Here is a 21,269-nt window from a genome sequence, read left to right on the forward strand (position 1 = left end):
GCGCGGACGGCGGAGCCATGGATGCTGCGGGAGCCGCGCTGCGGCGGCTGCTGCTGCTGGCGCTGTGCTGCGCGCAGGCGGCCGCAGGTGAGGAGCGGCGGCGGCAGAACCTGTCCGCTCTCGCGTGGGTCCCCGGGACGGGCGCGGCCGTGGACGGGACAGCAGGAGCGCGGCGCTGTCCCGGCTTGTCCCGGCCCCCGCGCTCCGTGCGCCGCCCCCGGCGTCCTCGCCTCGGCGAGCGGGAGCCGCAGCGCCGGGGCTGCGGCGGGGCGAGCGGGGCCCGCGGGAGGGGTGTTTTCCCGTCCTTTCCCTTAGGAAATTCGGTTCGGAACCACAACCGCAATCGGCAGGAACCCTGGGAGGACAAAATGCAGCGCGAAGGGTTTTACAACGCGGTCGTTAATGACGGTGCCACATTAGGGCACTTGGAAATAAAATGTTTTTATCACGCGGGGTTGCCGCAGGGAAGGCTGCTGCGGTTTATCGGCTTGCGAGCGCCGCTGGGGACTTTTTTTTTTTTTTTTTTTTTTTTCGGGGTGAAGTAGTGTCTTTTATACGTTTTGTTGTCGGTCTTCGAGATGTTCTGCTAAATGGCTATATCCATGAGATTTTAATAACAAAAATACTGCGATTGGACGAGCCACCGGATGAAAGCAAATCCTCCGTTGAATGTAATATTAAAGCACACACCTCAAAATTGTATAAATTCATCTAAAATTTAGGAGAAATTTTATGTTAATGATACTTGTTTATTTATAAACCTTAAATACCTCCAGTTCCAGCACTGTGCAGTTAGAAATAATTCTGCTTGAGCTTCCAGAGTGCTAATTCAAACTTTTTAAAAGGAAATGTGTGAATCGTCAGAACAACAATCAAAGCTAAAACTTTATGTTTTGAAGGTTTATGCTTTAGTTGATAATGAAGAGTTTGATCATGAAAAAAATAACATGCTTGGAGCTGTATCGTCCTGTTGATCTTTTTTAACCATATCTAAAGGACTTAAGTGATATAACACTTAGTATTTGTAAACTAAGGTCCCGATGCTGTTCCTAAAACCTGCAGTAATTTTTGTTAGGAAAGGTAACAGACAAAGATGTTCTGGCTAGGTTCAGTGCTGTAAGGAGAGACAATATTTTATTGAGTCGATTAGAACAGAAAGTTGGCTTTGCTGCTTCTGAGGTCGGTTGTAAAACTGAACAAAACAAAACAAAACAAAAAGAAAGAAAAGAAAGCTTTAAATATTTCCACTCCTCAGAAGAAAAGATTCAAAGAACAATGATATATCATTTAATACTTAATCATTTACAACAGATTTAGGTTTAGTGTTGCTGAGAGTATTCAGATCAAGATGGTAAAATCCTAGTAATTATTCCCATTTTGTGTGAGAATATACATTATCGTACATACCCATAGATGCACAAACGTAAGATCTCAACTGCTGCCTGGTCCTTGACTACACAGATGTCCGTGAAACTTCCAGGAATTTGACAACTTTCTAACCTCGTGTTTTGGCAGCCCTGGCTCTAGGGAAGTGCGGGATCGTGGTGTCACGCGTGCTCCTAACGCAGTCTGTGCTGTAAACAGCTGCTTTGCCCGTCCGCCCTAGCACCAGCACCGGGGACTGCTCTCGGGGCGAGATCCTGCCCTTCTTGCTCTCTCCTCCCCAGACTGGGGGGCTGAGGACGGTTTCCCAGGAGGAGCAAGACCTGCAGCGCTGGTTGTTGGTAGCGTGAAGTGTTTGTGAAACTACGGCGTAACACAGACAGCTTCCCACAGTCGAGTTAGGCGGTGATGCTTCACTAATGATGCCTGCAGATGCCCTCGAGAAGGCCTTTGGCCTCTTCTTTAATGCCTTATAATAGTACACAGCACAGTAGCCTTTACAAAAAAAACATTCAGTAGCTCTTGGGTATTTGACTGTGACACACGCTTTACTCCGTTTTTTCCCAGCAGTTTTCTGCTCTCTGCCTCGTTTCCCCTCTCTCCGCTCTCACAGTCTCCTGCAGGACTGGGCATTGAGTGGGCTGCGGGTCGGAGCACGGGAGCGGGGAAGGGTCAGTGCGCAGGATTTATCTCGGCACGTATCTCTGAGTCAAGCTCTTCCCCTGCTTATGTCTCGCATTTGGAGAGGTGAGAAAAGTGCCGCCAAAGTGCACCAGCAGCAAATTACTGTTTGTTGCACCCGGATTTTGCTTACTGTGCAAGAGCTCAGCATTAAAGGCTTGATGAGTACGCAACAGAAAATGCGTTGCAGGGGTTTGTTGTTGCTGTTGTTTCTAACATCCTTATTCGTGCTTAGATTGGGCCAGATTGTGGTTGTAACCTACAGTCATCAGAGTGAGATGTTGATGGCTAATTTGTGGAAGGAATAAGGCATTAATTGTACTGCAAAATTTACATATTATGTTTACTAAAGCTTCAGCATGCATAATACTAGCTCACAGCAGTAAACAGCTGAAAAATGAGGGCATTTTATATGACTTATTTTCCTTCCTTAATAAGCATAAGCCACTGCCACCACACTGTTACCTGTTAAAAATTACTTTAAAGAATAAATTCTTCTGGAATGGTTTCATGTAATTATTTAAATGATTGAGGGCTGAGTTAACAGTCATGAGTAGAAACATTTTAGTAGATGGCAGTTTATCTGATAGCAGTAGGAACAGACAAGCTTCAGAAGCCATTTGTGTTCTTTCCCATGGGAGAATTAAAAAATCTGTCCATGTTATTGGTGGTAAATTGTCAGCCAACAGGACTGTTATACTCAAAGCTTCTTCTTTCTTTTAGGAGGAAAAGTTCTTCCACCTCCATCCAACCTAAGCTTTTCATTTGTCCAAATGTGCACCCTGAACTGGACGTGGTCAGCCCCGGAGAACATCAGCAGAAGCTGCGATCTGGAATATTCCAGCGACGTTGTCATTGATGAGGTCCCTCAGGACAAAAGAGTAAGTTCCTTGGGTCTCTGAGGTCCTCTCTACTCCAGTCAGTGTATTTTTGCGGTATTTTGGGGGTGTTTTTGTTCATGCATTCATACACATGTAAATACAGCCTGTGGTTCTTGTCATAGGATCAAAACCTCAAAAAATGAGTCACGCCAGCATGTGGAATATACACATCAGAGAAATCTGTCTGTGGCTGTCTGATAAGACAACTGTTACAGATAACTCTGTACCGTAACAATAATAATGCGAAAAGAACTGTTTCGCTATTTGTTTTTACAACTTTCTATTAAAAACACATAACCAAGGCAGTCTGCATCCTTGAGACGCGACTGTGAGTTTGCGACGGCCACCTTCCTTCGCTTTGAACTCGGGCCAAGGAGGAGGCATGCACGTTCATCTCGGCGCGGGTTGTGGTTTGACAGTGTATTGTCTTTTGGAGATAATGCCAAGTATTGAAGTATTCCTACGTTTGCACTGTCCCAGCACAGGTACTGGCAATTATTCATGGGGACTGTGCTATGAACAGGGCAGAGAACAAAATCTGTACCCTGAAAAAAAAATGCAAAATCTGTTTTTTGGGGGCTTCTCCTTTTATTTCTCTGTTAGGTGGCATTGTAGATGTGGTTCACGGTGTGTCTTCCTATGGCTTGGTAGCAGTTTCACCATGACAGAGAGAGCAGCATTTCTGTGGTGCTGAGAGCGCTGCAGAGGGAATATTTAATTTTTTTTTTCCCCAGTAAGATAATATTCTGTCAACCCATAATTTCTAACAGTCAGAATGCAAAACATGGGAAGTAATGGCACTGCCAGCCCCACCGTCAGTGCATCTCGGACACGGTTAAATTGACATTATGTTTTCGTGAAATAGTCCTTTATGCTTGCAAGCTGTTGCAGCTTTATGGCCTGGCATGTGCGGTGGCCTCCTGGCCATTGCTGCGCTCCTCTTTCTGACAGCTCCAGGATATCCTGGACTTGAAGTAAGGCGGCAGTTGCACAAATAGCTGAGCCGATTTAGTCTCAACGCTGCTAAAAGGGTAAAGTTTCATTTTTTCACACCCCTTTCTCTTAACGATGAGCTGGGTTTTCGTCAGACCTTTCTGAGAGCCAGCTGAACTTGCTAACTCAGCTGAAACCAATTTGCCTCTCCTAACAGATTCATTTTCTGCTTGGTTAATGAGTCTGATGAGCTTGCGGAAGGGCCTGACAGATGTCCAATGAGTTAGTGTCTGGGTCTGACCGATGCCGGCAGCAGTGAAAGAGCTGTTGGCCGGTGTTTTCGTGAGACAGGGTAAACCAGGCTCTTCCGTCCTGTTGCGTCTTATCGCGTTACAGCTGGTAGAGCCTGCTCTGTTAATGCCTCTCTGATTTCCTTTCTCATTCATTAATGTGAATTTTTCTTTTTACGCAAGAGTGGCTATGCCATTTGTTGGTCATACCAAAGATTTGTGTATCCTGCCTGCAAGTAAGATACGTCTCACTGGCCAAATAAAAGATGCTCAGAAAGTGTATGTGAAAGGGGTGAGACTTTTCCTCGCACAAACACATACCAATCTCATCTCCAAAACTGGCAGCTCGTGGGCCTGGTGCAGTGTTGTGCTATCTGATAGCCATCTGCGGATTTCTCTTTTGATAAAGGTTTCCGTTGTTCCTCAAGTCCATGTAAATTCTTATTTCCTCTCAGTGAGGTCTTTGAGTGTCCTTTCTTCCGTTAGTCACGCAGGCGTGTGCAAACACCCAGAAAGATGAAGGGAAAATGCTGTTTGTAGCATGCGTAGCCTGCCTGTTCTGCATTATAAGACTTACTCGAGGACGAGTTTCCTCCGTGTTATTCTAATTCGTCCATCTCCGCGCGGCTGGGGCTCATGTCTATAGGGAACTGGATTAAGAGCAAGGCAAGTTTTGATGCTGTGAGCGCGCCTGACCACAGAAGCAGGCGGAGCGCCGCTGACTCCTCTGCGTGCCTTCAAAGGGCTTTTCGTTGGGCTCGAGCTGTAGTTTTTCTTGGGTTTTTTTGTTTGTTTTGGGTTTTTTTTGTTTGTTTGTTTTTTTGATGGATTCTAATGCATTCTTGTAGTAGTAGTAACTTCTTTGTGTATGACAAACCAAATGGTCTGGGTTTTTTTCCCCCGTCTAAACCTAGGAATGGACTAAGAGCCTCTTCCGTGTGACTGATACATTCCTGAACGCGGAGATGCGCTTCAAAGTGAGAAGCGAATGCAAGCACGATAACGCAAGTGAGCCAAGCAGATGGGTAGAGACTTCTGTTCAGCCAAAAGGTAACGCTCCAGACAGCAAGACTGAGGCAGACGTGCCCCTCCTTGAGGTAGTCTTTTTTTTTTCCCGAAGAAATTTTAACGAAATATCACAGCAGTGCATCATAGGGGATATCTCAGGGAGAGATCCCAGAGGCAGGGGTTAAACTGCAAAGTGGGAAACGGAGGAGCAGGATTGCGCTGGTAGCACGCCCTGCACACGAGCCCTTCCGAGGCTGCAGCTGGGATAACGATGTAGGGAAGAGCAGCCCAGATCCGTCTGGGAATTTAGGAACCTCTGCAACTAAATCACCCTGGACAGGGTGATTCCACTGTGTTTAACCCAAGACGGAGCCTTTTAGCGCTTCAAGTCTTACAGGCAGGCTTTTAAAATTTAAGTGTCCTTCCAAGGCAAGGAGGTGCTTCCTGTCGCTCGTCTTTCCTGTGCCGTGTTCTGGCTGGGAGGCAAGAGAGAGCCTACGTTCTTCTGAGCCAGCTGACGTCTTTATTAAAGTCTAAGTCAGCTTATTTCCTATCATTTTCCTATGTAAGCACGACTCCTCAAAATAACCCTGCATTTGTATATGTGGAGGGATGAATCTAGCAAATTTAAGCTGTTGAATAAATGAGAAGCTTAGTTAAAGAATTATAGTAGCGTCCTCTCTTTTTCCAGAGAGATGAGTGGAGTCTGAGAAGCTGTCCATGGAAAAATGAATGGAGGAAATATTATTATCTGTTTTTTTTCCATCCAGAAATAACAAGTACATAGAAGAGTTTTTAGGAATAAGGTTTTAAGCAAAAATGTATTCTTCTTCCTCACAAAATGTGATTATGAAGTGTTTGGCCACAGGATATTTTGGATGCTAGAAGCATACACGGATTCCACAAACTGCTTAGATTGATGTAAGAGAGTTTCAGCAAGGGCTATTACACACAGTCAGATATATATATGTATATATGTGTGTGTGTGTGTGTATATGTGTGTGTGTGTGTATAAACATATATGTATACACATATGTACACATATGTGTGTGTATATATATATCTCCTAACCTCCAGTATTCAGCAGTTCAAGGATACCCTCAGCTGGAGGTTACATACATATCCGTATATCTCAGATTTGTCTGCGTGTCCTTTGAAAGAGTATTCTGGTAAGTCAGGGAAGTGGATCATTGTGACAGCATGTGCTAAACAAGTTGAGGGGTTTAAGTCTGCTTGCAGAAAAATATTTTTAAATACTTCTTGGAATAGCAAAACCAGTTTCATTTTCTGCTACTCTTATGTAGTCACTGCTTCAGGGAGAATGCAAGCTCAGGAGTAGAAATAAGCTTTTGGTTTGCTGTCAGTAGAAGTCTGGACTGTTGATTAAAATTATCAGTCATTTTTAATCCTTGGAGATGTTACTTCATGTTGAAAGAAAAATATCTGATAAGCTGTAATATATTCATACATTACGAGGAATGTGTACCAAGCAGTGATGCCAGGTTGAATATAAAAGACATTATTCTGTAACTGCACTGCCTGGGAGAGATACTGACTTCCCTATTCACAGTTGCTATGTACTCATTTGTTTTTCTGTTCTGTAGCTTGGGTTTTCAATATGTTGAAGAAGTAGTGGTATATGGGTCTCAGTTAAAAATTCAACATACCCCAATGTTGCTTTTATCCATATTTAAGATCAGCAGTATTTCCATATTCAAAATATAGGGAAACTAATGTTGTATCTGGAGAAGATAACTATAATTAAAAGCTGGCTATTTTTAGCATCGATGGCTGCAATAATTCAAACAAAGCTGAGCAATATGCCTATAACTGCCAGTTACTTAATCAACAGATGCTTTAAAAAACAGTTAAATAGAAGCAAAATTTACCCCCTCATATTCAGTATCGGATAGTTCTAAGTAGCAGTTCAGACATGGTGGAAACGTGGAGACTTTTTCTGGCTAGCTTGCATTTAGAAGTTGCCCCCGTGAGATTTTGGCTCTTGCGAGCAATAAACGACGAGAAGTCGCTCGCTGCGCGGAGGTGCGCCGTGCCCTTAGAGGTAACCCACCCTCGCCTCTCGGGAGGCTAAAGGCAACGGGGTTTACATCAAATGGGATGTTTCCATTCCAGAAAAGGGGGAGAAGACTTTGCCAGCGATATAAATCTAAGAGGCCTGTCAAACTTGCATCGCAGGTGTCCCGGGTACTGCTGCTACGGACTTGGACTGTGTTTGGCACAATTTGGAGTACATGGATTGTAAGTGGCTTGCTGGGAAGAACGCACGTAACTGTACCAAGTATATTTTGTTCTACTGGTTCGTATTAGCTTCTCATTCTGAATTCTAAAGTGCTTTAACTCTTATCTTTAGTTCTACATTGCTTAATATCTTTTGTTTCCTGTTATTTTGCAAGGTCCCAAAGCACTATGTACAAGTTATGGTGCTGGGTCCTGTCCAACAGAAAACCTAGCTGCTGAAGGTTCAAGATGTGGCTGCCGCTGAGCCTTTTCGGGAAGCTGATTTATTTGCCTGAAGTACTGGCTACTTCTGCAGCCCATTTAAAAATAACTGCTGCTTCTTAATCTCTTTTTTTAATTGTGGATTCAAACAGGAAAGAGTAAGAACTGCACCAGGCCAACATATTCATCCTTTTCTTTGCAGCCCAACAAACCTAGGTTGCAATTTATGTTCGAGCTGCTCACTAATGCATATGTCAGTTCTTAAATCACTGGAAAATGGTATGGAAGCCTTAATAACGCTTACTGGTAGTTTTGCTTGTGTCTTCTTTGTCGTAAATAACTGATTCACCTTGAAAGTTATGGAGAACATCTTTCTATCACCATCTATGCTTGCGAGCTAACTGCCATAAATAGTCTCTTGTTCCAGAGGAACAGAGTTATGGTTTGAGGAAAAACTGGCACCAAGATCTGTGCACACTAATCTGTGCATGCTTCTGCGTGTTGATTCTTTATGTGAAATGCCAGATTGCATTAGCTTCTGTAGAAATATTGACATTTTAATTTTTGACAGCCCCATGTTGTAATTTGCTCTAAATCAGCTTTGTGTCCTATCTGGTCTGACTAAATAAATGTTTTCCTTTTCTCGTCCAGTGACAGTCTCACAGACCAACTGTTCTTTTAAATGCATTTTCACAGCAAATAGCAGAAACTTGCTGTTTGAGTTAAGTGCAGGGAGGACTTCTCTCAAAGTGTCTAGGCTGCTGCTCAGAACAAACTTTTTCTTTATTACAAGAACAATAACAATGAGTTGAAGATCGGAATTTCTAGGTTTATGTATAGCTGTATATGGTACACGTATATGGTGTATATATGTGTATTTATATGTATACAGTGCTTTAGGCTAGACCTATGTATTTGCATCTTGCTCTTTCATTTTAATGAAGGATGTAACTATAGTGATATCAAAGCATTTTGATTCACGTCATTTAACTGAATTCAGCATAAAACACTTGGAAGTCAAGCGTCTCCTCTTCAAGTTCAGTCCAACTTTTCCCATAACAGAAAAAAATGGACTTCTAAGTTTTAAAGGTGAAAACTATGGTCAAAAGCTTGATTTGGAGTTTTTCAGAAACAAGTTTTTTTTCAGAATGAACTTAAAGTATCACTTAATTCTATTTCATATTCTTCTTCCTTGATATTTTCTTGCAAAACTTATGTTTTCATTGCAAGTAAGCATAAGCATAACATCTGCTTATAACAAACAGATCCTTTTTGCAACTTGAGATAAATGACAAGATTCTAATTTTGTTTATTTTTACATATGCTACAGCATAACCTTTATAGCATAACTTTTATGTAGGACTAATCTTTAAAACTTGTAAAATAGGTTTAAAAACAAGCTTTCCCCTATCGGTCCCATTCTTCTGAAGCTGAAAAAGTGTTTTTATTTTTATAGGTACGATGGCTTGAAAAGTCCTAAGAAGTGCAACAATTATTCTATGCATGAAGGAATCTTTGAATGCGTTTTCAGTCTTACCTTCCCAAAGGTCACCAATACTTATCCAACTCTCAGTATTTTGGTTAAAGATGATTCGGAGGAAATTAGGCCTGTATGTGCAAGTAAAAATCCTACCACTCTTGGTAAGTTTAATATCCCATTACAAAGTAACTGTAGTTTGCCAGTATTGCAATGCGTTTGAGAAGCTTGCGGCTTGTAAGCTGCGGGTCGGACAACACACGACAAGATGCTCTCTTCTTGTATTGGTCTTTGATTTAGGAATTATGCAGATAGAGTCTGTTTTGTTTTTTAATGTATTGAATCCAAATACTCTATGGTGCTGATTTTCCCTCTTTCTGTTCCTGAACTCTGGTATATGTGTAATATCATGCAATACAAGGCTTCTAGACACTTTTATAACCAATAATATGCAGTTTTTAACTATTTTTTCTGTTTTGCGTTTCAGTAAAACCTGCTGCCCCAAAAGCAGTTATGTTGTCAAAGGTTAACGACACGATACATCTAGAATGGAGCGAATCAGACACCTTTCCAGCCAACTGTCTGTATTATGAGGTGGAATACCGCAGCGATGATATGGACACCCCTCGGACAATTAAAGTAACTTTTCATTATTTACAGTTACCTCTTCTGTCCTGTGTATCTTTTATAATTTGTGTAAATGATCACAGTAACTTAAGGTTTATTTTAAAAATAAATGATTATATGTGCTGCGTGAGAATGGGTCTGTTGTACTAGCTGGAAGCACTCCGTGGACATACTAGATTTTTTTTCTCTCGTACTAGATTTTTCGTCTCATATAGGTTTCTGGTAGTAATAGCTACACAGTGTAATCAGGACTAATTTTCTGAATCTTTGCCGTCATTTACTATGACTTATTTTGCCATTTACTATGGCAAAGCAGTAATATGTAAGAAGAGTCCAGTTAAAAGAGGCATAGACTGAACCACGTAGCACTTCCCAGGAGACGCACTGAACTGCACATACTTATTTGCTTCTCACCAATATGGAAGGAACTTTGGTCTGTTCGTGTTGTGTTTTCCTATCGTTGGGCCACTCTCTGTTAAATGACTTATTTGGTCTTGGATGATGTGACTTGATTGCCGTAGGGCTGGATTAATTGTTGGTGCACACAGGATGTTAGCCAGAAGATCAAGAGGATAAAAAAAAGATTGAGGATAAGGGGAAAAGTACGCTCACATCATGCACATCAAAATCTGTATATCTAAAAGGCATTGACTTCAGTGTCTGGATCTACTCAGTCCTATATCTGAATAATCAAGCTGACTGTTTGATCCGAAAGGTAAACAGCGTGATAGAAGCAAGATGCCAGTTTTCTCTTGTGGAGCTTATTTGGTTGTTTACCCTAGCCAAAATGCAGAAAACTGGAATTACATCAACATTCCCTGGGTAACTCAACTCTTAAATTGAATATAAGTGAAGTCCTATTCCAGCTAATCTTTTCCACTCTGCAGAGATATCCCAGAAGACTTTTCTGTGGACAAAACTTGATCAACATTGATATGACGACTGGCAGAGGGGAACTCAGCATAAATCACAGATGTTTAGAAAAAAATAAAAAAGTAAGATGCATTTCCAGACACTGAGTCTTAGTTTAATCACCAGTGCCAAATGTTGTGTAACAGGTATAGGAGTGAGTCAGTTTAAATGTTAGGCTTGGCATCTTTGTTTTGGCAGCCTTTTTCATCAAGCTGGTTAAATGCTATTATGTCCTTTTTGTGGAGTTCTGCATTCGCAAGAGGATTTCCCATAAAAACATTCAAAATACAAAGCAAATATGGGCTTGTAAAGGAGGGGGAGTATGCTGGTAGTTAAACACAGTATTTTTTTTTTTTTAACACTAGGTTGCATATAATCATACTTCAGTTCCCAGTGTTGATCCTAATACCAAGTATATCTTCAGAGTGAGAGCAAAACCAAAGTCTGAGTGTTACAGCAGCAAGCTCTGTAGTAACTGGAGCAAAGAAAAGAGTATTGGTAAGAACAGTTCTTTTGACTTTGTTAAACCTCAGTTTTCATCTGTAAGGCCTCTCTAGTTTTCACTTTCTTAGCAACTTTGTCTGCATGATATGTTTTGAAAAATAAGTTTCTTGCCTACAGAAGCATTAGTACAGCCCCAAAATGTTCAGCCTGTGAGTTAGAGAATTAATTTGTTTGTTGTCCTTGTTGCTATAAAGCTTCCAGAAACTTTTCTAAGTTTCTACGAATTTTTGTCTTCTAGGTGAAAAGCCAGACTCTACATTTTATTTTGTTTTAATGATCACCATTCCATTAATAGTAGCAGTATCTACGATAATTCTGCTTTTTTACCTAAAAAGGTAAGTAATCATATCCCTTTATTTACAGTCCATTCTTTCTGATTAGTCTTTGATTTACATTATAATTTATCTCACTTCCAGATAGCTGTCCATGATGTGACATGTTTGAGCAGTAACTGTTTTCTCCCTAACATGTATTGCGTTAAAAAAAAGGGCAACACAGTTGTGCTTCAGTAGTTAGAATTAGGTTGATAGACTAAATGTATGTTCTGGTTGTACTTTGGTGGCATTGTGTTTATCTGCCTGTATCTGCTTACAGTTAGGTTCCTGCTGCACAGTTATTCCATTCCCTCCCTTAAGCAATGAAGTCCAAATTCAAGACTGAGAAAATCTATATGAAGTTCATTGTACCATTAAAAATATATATATATATATTTATATATATATGCTCTTGCTGCTGCCCTGATCACCAATGGGAATTTCTTAGAATTTGGCTCTGTGTGAACATTACCATTTCCTTGTGCAGAGGGTGAAGCCTGGCCAGCAATGTCAGCTTACTTCACAGATTTTCATGACCGTACCCACATCTTACCTTGACATGGTGATTTTTAGAGTTGTCTCATCTAAAACCTTGCTTTTCAAATTTCCAAAGGCTGAAGATACTAATCCTTCCACCAATTCCTGACCCTCGAGAAATTCTTAAGCGTATGTTTGGAGAGCAGAATGAAGATTCCCAGGTTAGTGCCTAGCTCTTTGGCCAGCTGATCTGTTGGAATTGGAATCTGTAAGCTTCCTTCCCCGCCCCCAAACTCTTTTTCTGATATTTGTCTGTCTTAAAATAACTTTATATACATAAGTATATCATATGCAGACTAAGTATTTACAATGCTAAGAGCTGTACAGAAATAATTACCCAAAACTGAGAAGGATTTTCTTCTCAAATTGCATGAGCTTTTCCAGATACATTCACAGAACATACATTCATGCATTCAGTTAAATATGTTGCTGTTGTTCTCTTTCAGAGTGGTGCAAAGGATGCTTCTGTGAATGCTTACAACAGGTTAATTAAGGAAGAAGAAATTCATTCTTTAGTTTTAACAGAAACTCTAGAGTGCTCTTATTCTGAAAATGAAAACCGATAAACTCTCTTTACCAACGAATGATGAGGAAAGACTTTTCTTTTACCTCAGGTGACAATGTAGATGTGGACCGGCCTTTAAGACATTCACCAACTTTCAACTTACTGAGCCCTTTCTGATCCTTTTCATTTGTATGATGCTCAGATGAAACATCACTAACATTGGCCATTCCTCCATCTCTGCTGGAAATACTCATTCTGGGTCTTTCAAGATGAGTATGTGCCTAAATTTCATCTGTTGACTGCATTGCAGCATCTCTCCTCCTGGTGCAGGCCAGCTCTGCCCTACTACCTAGCACTTGCACTCATGTTTGTGCCTCCTGTTAGACTGTAAATGAGCTTTTTTGGAGCAAGCACTGCGACTTTGCTGAAGTACTTGGTTCTCTTGTGCAGCAAGTGAGGCAAGGCTCGTTTACAGCCGGTGGCTCATTACTGCCGCTATGGGGAAGCGCTGTCAGAGCAGATGCTAGGGCAGATGGACCATTTGTGAATGGCCTGTTCCCGAGCAGCCGGGCAGGTGACAGGGTGCTCTCCAGAGGGCATTTGTGGACAGATTTTCAAAAGCTGATGGTTGATATGCTTCAGCTGTCAGCTGATCAAACCCAATAAAAGAGAGTTGTTTCTTTAAAATGTATATGAAAAGTCTCCTCACCTTCCAGTGGTGTTCAGTCTTTTCATAGAAGCTTTATGTTTTTATTATTGTCCTCTCAAGTGCCTGTCCTTGAGCCTTTTACCTTGCCTCCATGAACTGCTTGGGTTAATTATACTTTACCTGCATTATCCTGTGGCTGATGACTCTGTATTGAGTGTCACCCGGCTGTGATTCTACTTTGGCCATATTGGCCTGAAAGTATCTGATTTTTGGAAGCTAAGTCATCCTGAGTCTGTCTAGCAAAAATACCAGATAACGGATGCGTGAGAGCCTAAGGAGCCATGGTCAAATGCTTAGCATATGCTAAACCACAGAAACTGAACAAATTCAAAGGCTTTAAGACCCATCCTCACTGCTGAGCAGATGGGTTTGGTGGAAGAGGGGATCACAACCCTGGCCTGCCTTCTCAGCAATAAGCTTTATTCTTTCTCTAATGACGAGGCTGTGATTTGAACTTTCTCTCTTGGAACTCAGCAATTTAAAAGCAAGGTGCTGATCTGACTTTTTAAAGTTATCTTCTACATTTGCTGCAGCAGCTTGTTTTTTCTTTTTTTTTCTTGTAAATCGCAAATTGGTTTGTTCATTTTTATCGTGGTTTCGTTTTGAGGTGCTTTACCCAGCAGAGTTCAACGGAAAGCTTCTGGCACAACTGTGAATTTTCTGTGCTTGAAATTGTGAGCGTCAGTCTGTACCTTGTGCTGCAAGGATGTTGAGAGCAGCAGCTTGATGGCGCTCTGAATAAAAGGAGGCAGAAAGTAATAGGGAGGAGGGGATTTGTGCAGGCTGGTTATAGTTAGCAGTCGAGGAACTGCTTGCTCCTCACGGTTCTCCGAGCGGGTCAGTGCATGCAAGTTGGGACAGACAGTTTCAGCAGCCTGGGAACAGATCCCTTCCAAAGATTGTTAGGGACAACTTCTATCACCACTAACTTACCTTTTAAAATTCAGCTCTATCCTCAAGCTAGGTTCTATCAAAAATCTGAAGGGAAGCGCTACTGTTTTGGAGCGTCCTGTTGCGCGAGTAGAACTAGTGGAGCGTGCCTTTCAGCTACGAATTTACACCCTCAACCTCCTCTGTGGTCCCTGCCTTAATAAATCCAGTTGTTTTCCTTGAGCCTCTCAAAAATAATTTCCCCCACATCTCTTACCTACCTCTGAGCTACTGGTGGTAGAACTGGGAGGAGAAATATGGCAGGACTAGCGGGCTACCTAAGAGCTTAGATCTTTTACTTAAAATCAGGCTTAAAAAAAGACATAAAATTGGTTAATGAAACCAAACAACAATAAAGTCTCAGGGATTTCAGTGAGATGTAACAAAACTCAGGTTATACAAAGTCAGCTAGCAGGAATATTGGATATTCCAGAGGTAGAGAAACAGTGTGGGGCAAAGAATTATTTAATTCCTTTGCCAACCTAACTCCCTTCCCCCCCACAAATTCATATTATAATAAAGATATAAATATTTTTCAAATCTACCTCATCTAGAATGTTGCTAATTATAGATCACTAGACAAGCAGAAATGTATTATTTCAATAAAAGGAAGTGTAATAGTGTAATAAAGTTTTATGGCTTTCAGTAGAACAATCAAGGAAGAAGATCCTTGGTACTTTGCCTTAAAGTCTTTTGACTCTGTTTTAGTGTTGATAGTAAAATCAAAGTGTATTTTTTTTGTAAAAACAAACAAAACAAATTCATAAAGCAAAAGGAAGAAAAAGACAGCCTGAAAGTGCTAGGCCAAAGGGAAGACTTAAATGCAAAGGATGGTTTAGACCATGATAAAAATGGTTTGAGTAATTCTTTGCTTTCTGACTTACGGTTATCGACACCCTTCCTAATGGATGGATTTTTTGAGTCTGTGTTTTGGCATGTAAAGCAAGCGCCTCAGTATATGTTAATCTTTAAATTCTCTTGTTCATGGTCTGTTTGGTTTTTTTAGCTTGAAATTTTCTTAGTTTTACTAACATTTGTTTGTTATTCACTGCAGTTACTTGATTTGTAAGTTTGTTTAAAGAATGAATAAATATGTTTGAATGTTTTTTGGTATAATTGCGTGGTGTTTCGTTGCTGTTTTGTGAAAATAAGCTGAGGCAGAAAAAATGGCAGTTGTTCAATAAGAGAAGCCTGTTAGACATATGCAAAACCCTGAGAGAAGAAAAATCGAGTATCACTTTTCCTTGAAAATAAGCTGAGGCAGAAAAAATGGCAGTCGTTCAGTAAGAGAAGCCTGTTAGACATATGCAAAACCCTGAGAGAAGAAAAATTGAGTATCACTTTTCCTCTTCCCTTTTGGTGAACTCGGTCTGCACAACCAGCCGAGAACACGTTTTAGGGGCTGAGTAGTGAAGCTGGGATGGAGTTGTGCCTTCACATTGTGCCCTTATTTTGTTACATTAACATATTTTATTTCATAACCCTATAGAGAATTCAGAAATTCTCCAGCTGGAACTTAATAGAGGCTGCTGTAACCTTACCAAAAGTGATTTGAATAGATGATGTTTTGGTTAGCTGGTGACGGCTTTAAAATGTCAGGGTGTTACGTTGATGAAAGCCATTACTTAGTTGCTCATATCCAAAAGTGTTCAAGTGCCATATAAACACATTAGCAATGACTTCTTCAAAAGGTTCGGAGAAAGTATCCTTCATCCTTTTCAGTTCAGTGACCACATCATTCAAAATTAAGGAATAAACCGGGAAGTTAAAAATTAAGAATATTTAGATTTTTTTCTTTTCCTGTTCTATGGTTTTGATGGCCACAATGACCACCTATAATTTTAATTGCTCCCCATAAATGACCTTTTTCTATTTCAATAAATACCATGTCAAATATGCAAAACCTATTCAAGTATTTTGTATTTGACATGCTTCAAATAATTAAACACTCTTGGTTTTGTGAATTTTCAATGAGTTCAATCAGGATATGACATAACTGAATAGCTTTAAATGAGTCAATGGATGGACACACCAGATTGCAGGCCATGGCATTTTAATGCTTATTGGGTAGAACTGTTCACTTATTAGGAATTTCCGTTCACTGGAACTTCTTCAATAAATTTACCTTTAAATCAAACTTGAAATATTCAGAATTTCCCCTGGAAAGGAAATGTTGATTTATTTTTCATAATTAAAAAAAAAAAAAAAAAAAAAAAAAAAAAGGCCTTTCAGTTTGGGAGGGTTTTTCCCCCCAGCCCAGCTAACGGAGGCAGTAGGTGGCTGGAAACCCAGTAGAGATAGGGCACTGCGGGAACCTCCCTGCGTCTTGCCCCAGGATGGTGGTGGTGGGGCGACCACTGAGCGCTGAGGTCCAGCAGTATGCACGGCAGGGCTGGTGGGAGGAGATCTGCAAACATCACCAGAGGTCCACCAGGATGATTCCCAAATACTTTAGTTTTGCTCATTTGACTTCTGCGGAAAGCGCTGTGTCAAACAGCCCCGATCGGTTCTATCGCCAGCTGTAGGAATGTGGCTTCTAGGTGACAACTGCAAACCAGATGTAAAACCAGACTGACACCTTTCTATTCAAATTAGCTTCCTGCAAACTATGTTGAATCACGGTTAAAGTAGAAGACTTAAGATCACTGCAACGTAAATAAATCCACGCTGTAACCACAGCAAAGCAGCCTGGGTTTGGGTGGGAGGGACAGGAGAGAGGCAAATTTTCAGGCCCGGAAACTGTGCTTCAGGTTGGTAGGGTGTAAGAATCTGAAACCTTGTTGATGACCTTTGTTGTTAATGTTCTCTTTTTTTTTCCAGCTGTGTTGAGTAGGTTAATGAAATTGGGGTTTTTTCACTTGTAAGCCCTGCATCTTTATTCTTAGCACATCCCTTCTACAACAGAGCGATTATTATTGCAAACTTGTGTTTTTCAAGTAAGACCTTATATGTGCAAGTTGATTGTTGCTATCATGGCAGAGCTGTAAAACCACCAGGGTTTTCTAGTACTGCTCTCTGTTCCTTGTTTTTCCTTTCCAAGGTGCTGGAATTATTTTAATGATGATTCCATAAAGCATCTATAAAGAGATATTTTCCAGATAAGGAGTAAGTAATTGCACTCTTAGGTTGTTACACTGAAGTTTTGCTGTATTTAATTTGTCTCAAATTGCTAAAATGGACATGGATAAAAGTATGATGAGACCAAAAGCTTAGTAAGAATGAGGTTGTTAAGCTCAGAACGTTAGCACCACTTTTTGGAACTTGGACAAAATTTACTGAGCTAAATGACAAGGCAGGAGTGACTTGAACTGGGAGTTAAATTAATGTCTTGCTTTCACAGTGGAGCAGGCTCGACAGCTTCTCTGATAAAAGCACACCGAATGTGTTTCATGCTAGAAACAAATTGGTATATGAAACAAACTGGTGAAAATGAGCATCCTTTCCAGCTGACCTGATCAGGGATCAATTAAATCACACAATCAATTTTGCTGTCTCACAGATCTCTCTGCACATTTACCGTGTAATTCTAAAAGGTTTGAAATAGCAGAATCCAGGTTTCCTTAAAGGTTTCTTCGCTGCTTCTCCTGAACCTGTTTTCACGTGGTAAATTAAAACAAAATCTATTGACAACAGCAGTGTGAGCACTAAACTACCTTTTATTTGCCTGCTTTGCCCCCTTGGAGCATTTCACCTTCCTACACTTCACAGCCTCTGAGCCTTACAAATTTCCTTCCTTCGTGCAAAATGTAGGTGTAGAAACTCTGAAAGTGCCAGCTATGTGTGCTTCTAAAAGGTGCATGATTACTCAGTCCTACAAATGTCAAGGGTTCAGCTACAATGGGGGGTTATTCAGGTTGTGGCTATTTGATCTAAATTCACATCCTGTCATGCTCCAGAAGAATATTCAAACACAGATAACCCTGGCTGGAACAGCAGGAACTAAGGCAGAACCACTAGTTAATATTTTTCCAGTTGATTTCGTACTGTTTTTATTGCTTATATGCAAGATTTTCAGTCACTGTTCTCCTATGAAGAATAAATGTCATTTTTTTCTCCTAGGAGGAATAAAAGGTAGAAAATCCCATAACTCAACAGTAGAGAAAAGGGAATCTGTCCTCCTGCATATTAGACTTCAAAGGCTGTGTTTGAGTGTAGCTCGGAGCAAAAATCCTGTAGTCTTGGGAAAAATGGACCATTTTTATTAGGTGTGTAACATTAGTTCTTTTGATTATGGGATATATGTAAAATGATACTGAACATGCATTTATTAAAGTTCATGTAGGGTTGGAAAAGTCCTCAGGGCAACACCGACTTGGTGCTCTGCTGAATGGCTACAGGAGCAGAACATTTTGTGATGGATGTTTGTCCAACCGAGGCGACTTGGAAAACTAGCTCTAGTCAAAATAGCTCTAGTCAAAATAGCTCTAGTCAAAATCTCCCTAAATGGTCTGTTCCACTGTTATATTCTTCTTAATTAGGAATCTCCCCTAATAACTAACCTAAATTGATTTTGCTGCAGCTGAAGTTGATTTCTTACCCTGCCACCTTGGAGCGAAGCTGTTCGGCAGCTGGTTTGCATTTGGAAGTTCTGCCCTCGGTTCTGTCTCTCTCTCCTGCTTTGAAAAAAACAAACAAAAAAAAATGAATCTTTCAACCATGTCTCCTAGGTTATGTTTTCTAAATCCTTCTTCATTCTTACTGGCTTCTCCAGAGTGGAGTCACTGTCTAAGTAAGACGGCATCATCCCCAAAATAGCACAACGATTACCTTGCTTATCTGTCGGTCAGAATGAGGGGTTTTCCCCTTCTTTTTTGGCAGGGGATTATTGTGTTATTAGATCTCAGCCTGTGGCTCTCTACAATTCCAGATCTTTTCTAGCAAGGCCATTGCCTTGTCAGTCACTCTGGATTGCAAAATTGATTTGATCTCCATAAGATTAATACTTTTAACATTTTTATTGAATTCCATCTTTTTTTCACTTGTGTTTTTGGGCCATTTGGAAAACTGCTAAAATTTTTGTCACACTCTGTGTCCCTAGGCACCTTTGTAACCATTCTTCTTTCGATATAATCCATGCAGCGTATTCTTTCACATCATCATATTGTTTAAGATGCTGAATAACGCTGCTAACCCGACAGGTTCCTGCGAAGTATCAGTGTTCGCCATCCCACTGGGCATTCGAGCACTCTTTAAGAGATTTTTTTTTTTTTTCAGCCAGCTGCACATCCAGTTCGGTGCCTTACCTCGTGTATTTCCTCGAGTTGATTAGAAGGATGCCGCCTCACGTATTAGACCTATCAAAAAAAGGAAATCGGATTGGTTTGGCACAGACCGGTTTTGATGTTTGATTAGATGCTGCCTGGTAAACATGGATACAAAATTGCTTGCTGTGTTCCAGAATTTCCCTAGGGATGAAGTTAGGCAAAGGGATCAATAATTTCATGGGTGTCTCCTTTGTAAAGACAAATACAACATTTGTCCTTCAGTTTTAGAGACTTCTGTTTGCTGCAGACCTCAGAGGGAACCGCTGTGCGTTGCAGACTCTCTCGGTTGTTAGCAGGTCCGTGCTCCGGGAGTGGGCCCACCTGGAGACATCCTCCAACCTCCGTCTTCTCCAGCCTGCTCTCCTGGCCCTTGTGCCTATTTGCGTCTTAAAATTTGCTCTGGTCATAGATGATGATGTAAATTAAATCAGAGAAGGACTGAATGTACCAAGCTTCACTGCAGCAGGCTTGTTCTGACCTTTCCCTCGATTGGGTCATTAATCTGGATTTTTTTTTTTTTTTTTTTTGCTTTTTTTTAGTTTGCAGTATTCATACACTCTTTTCTCATCTGCTTTGTCCTATATTAGCTGGAACTCCTTTCAGCCCTTTGCCGCCGGTGTCCTTGGTCGTGTCGGAGGTCCCGACGTGGGAGGAGGATCTCGGGTCCAGACGCTGGATGGGGAGCAGAGGAAGGGCATGCCAAAGGCGGGCGAGAGGCAGCAGAGTTAACCAAAAGACAGTGACCACAAATTACAGCATACACAAAACAGACTTTATTGTCATCCAGCTGCCAAGGGAAGCTTTTCCTTCTTGTCTTCAGTTCCCGTTACTCTGCCAAATAAGGTAGGAGAACAAGTGGGTGGTGGGAAGGAAGAAAGGCCGAGTCCTGCAGGCACACACGTCACCCCCTGTGCCCAGTGCTCTTAAAGGTGTTTCAATGTGTCTCCTAATTAATTTGCTAGATTGCTTTCTTTACGTGTCATGTATTTTTGCACACTTCTCAACCGCAATTTCTAAAACATTTCTGTTTATGATGTTTGAAAGTGCATGTAATGCAGATTTTTGCTGTTGCTGTGCTCTTGAAGTAGGATAAAAATGGGAAGTGTTTCCTAAAAAACAGAAGAGTTCAGGGCTGTGTCTGTTACATTGATATAAAATCTACTGTAAGTAATAAGAGATTTGCAACTTGCCAGGACCCAGACTTGCGATACTCGTCTCTAAATGTTCTCATGTATAGTTGCAATCTTTTATTGTATGTGTAAGTGGGAAAGCTGCAACGTGGGTTTTGTACTGTTCATTTTACTCAAGTGAACACTTCCAGAGCTGCTAATTTACCATAATAACAGTGCAGTCTGTGCAGATTTGTGGCTGTTGGTAACATTAGTATTAGAGTGAGTGTTTCTCCTCAAGAGGCTGAGGCAGAGCTTGCACAACGCCAAGCTGATTCAGTTCTTGTACAGCCTCATTTCCTGTGGAGGAAATGTAACACCCTATCTAGGATTGGGAAATGTTCTTTTATTTATTTAATTATTTAATTATTTATAATGATGAGGAAGAGGAAGCAGAGCTCTAGCACAGAGCAAACCATCACTGAGCTATTTTCTCTCCAGCAGCGATAGGTGGACAGCCTGGACAGGAGTGTGGTGCAGGTCTGCTCAGGACAGACGTGGTTAAACTCTTCCCAGCTACTTCAGCCTCCCCAGGCCCAGAAGCGAGAGCCTCCCACCCGCTGGCTGCTGGCGGGAGGGAGGATATGGACACCTACAGCAGGACAGGATGGAGATTTTGAGCCACAGTCCAAATTTGCTGGTGGCTGCGAAACCCTGGAGATCACAAGAGAGGTTTCCTGGGACA

At 41.2% G+C, this 21,269-nt stretch overlaps 1 protein-coding gene across 4 annotated transcripts; it reads left to right on the plus strand.

Annotated features, from left to right (window-relative positions):
* Positions 1-21,047, plus strand: IL13RA1 (interleukin 13 receptor subunit alpha 1). Of its 4 annotated transcripts, XR_009959568.1 has the most exons (11): positions 1-87; positions 2,788-2,945; positions 5,083-5,218; positions 7,373-7,493; positions 9,093-9,277; positions 9,601-9,752; positions 11,018-11,150; positions 11,395-11,491; positions 12,084-12,168; positions 20,003-20,258; positions 21,029-21,047. XR_009959568.1 is itself a non-coding variant. In XM_062584584.1 (10 exons), exons 1-10 carry the CDS (start codon positions 18-20, stop codon positions 20,156-20,158), a joined length of 1,293 nt encoding a protein of 430 aa, XP_062440568.1. In that variant the 5' UTR covers positions 1-17; the 3' UTR covers positions 20,159-20,350. The 4 variants fall into 4 exon arrangements, 3 of the variants coding, with proteins under 3 accessions (XP_062440568.1, XP_062440571.1, XP_062440570.1); XM_062584584.1 differs by lacking the exon at positions 21,029-21,047 and having other exon boundaries at positions 20,003-20,350; XM_062584587.1 differs by lacking the exon at positions 21,029-21,047 and having other exon boundaries at positions 5,083-5,176; positions 20,003-20,350.
* Positions 21,048-21,269: the final 222 nt, after the last annotated feature.

Source organism: Rhea pennata, chromosome 11 (assembly GCF_028389875.1).
Source record: "Rhea pennata isolate bPtePen1 chromosome 11, bPtePen1.pri, whole genome shotgun sequence".
NCBI lineage: Eukaryota > Metazoa > Chordata > Aves > Rheiformes > Rheidae > Rhea > Rhea pennata.

Bases quoted from the DNA above. Each gene is read 5' to 3' on its own strand.
- IL13RA1 (XM_062584584.1), top strand. From the start codon at position 18: ATGGATGCTGCGGGAGCCGCGCTGCGGCGGCTGCTGCTGCTGGCGCTG. The intron at 2,946-5,082 runs GTAAGTTCCTTG...GTCTAAACCTAG, and splicing joins AGGTCCCTCAGGACAAAAGA to GAATGGACTAAGAGCCTCTT. The intron at 11,151-11,394 runs GTAAGAACAGTT...TTTGTCTTCTAG, and splicing joins GAGCAAAGAAAAGAGTATTG to GTGAAAAGCCAGACTCTACA.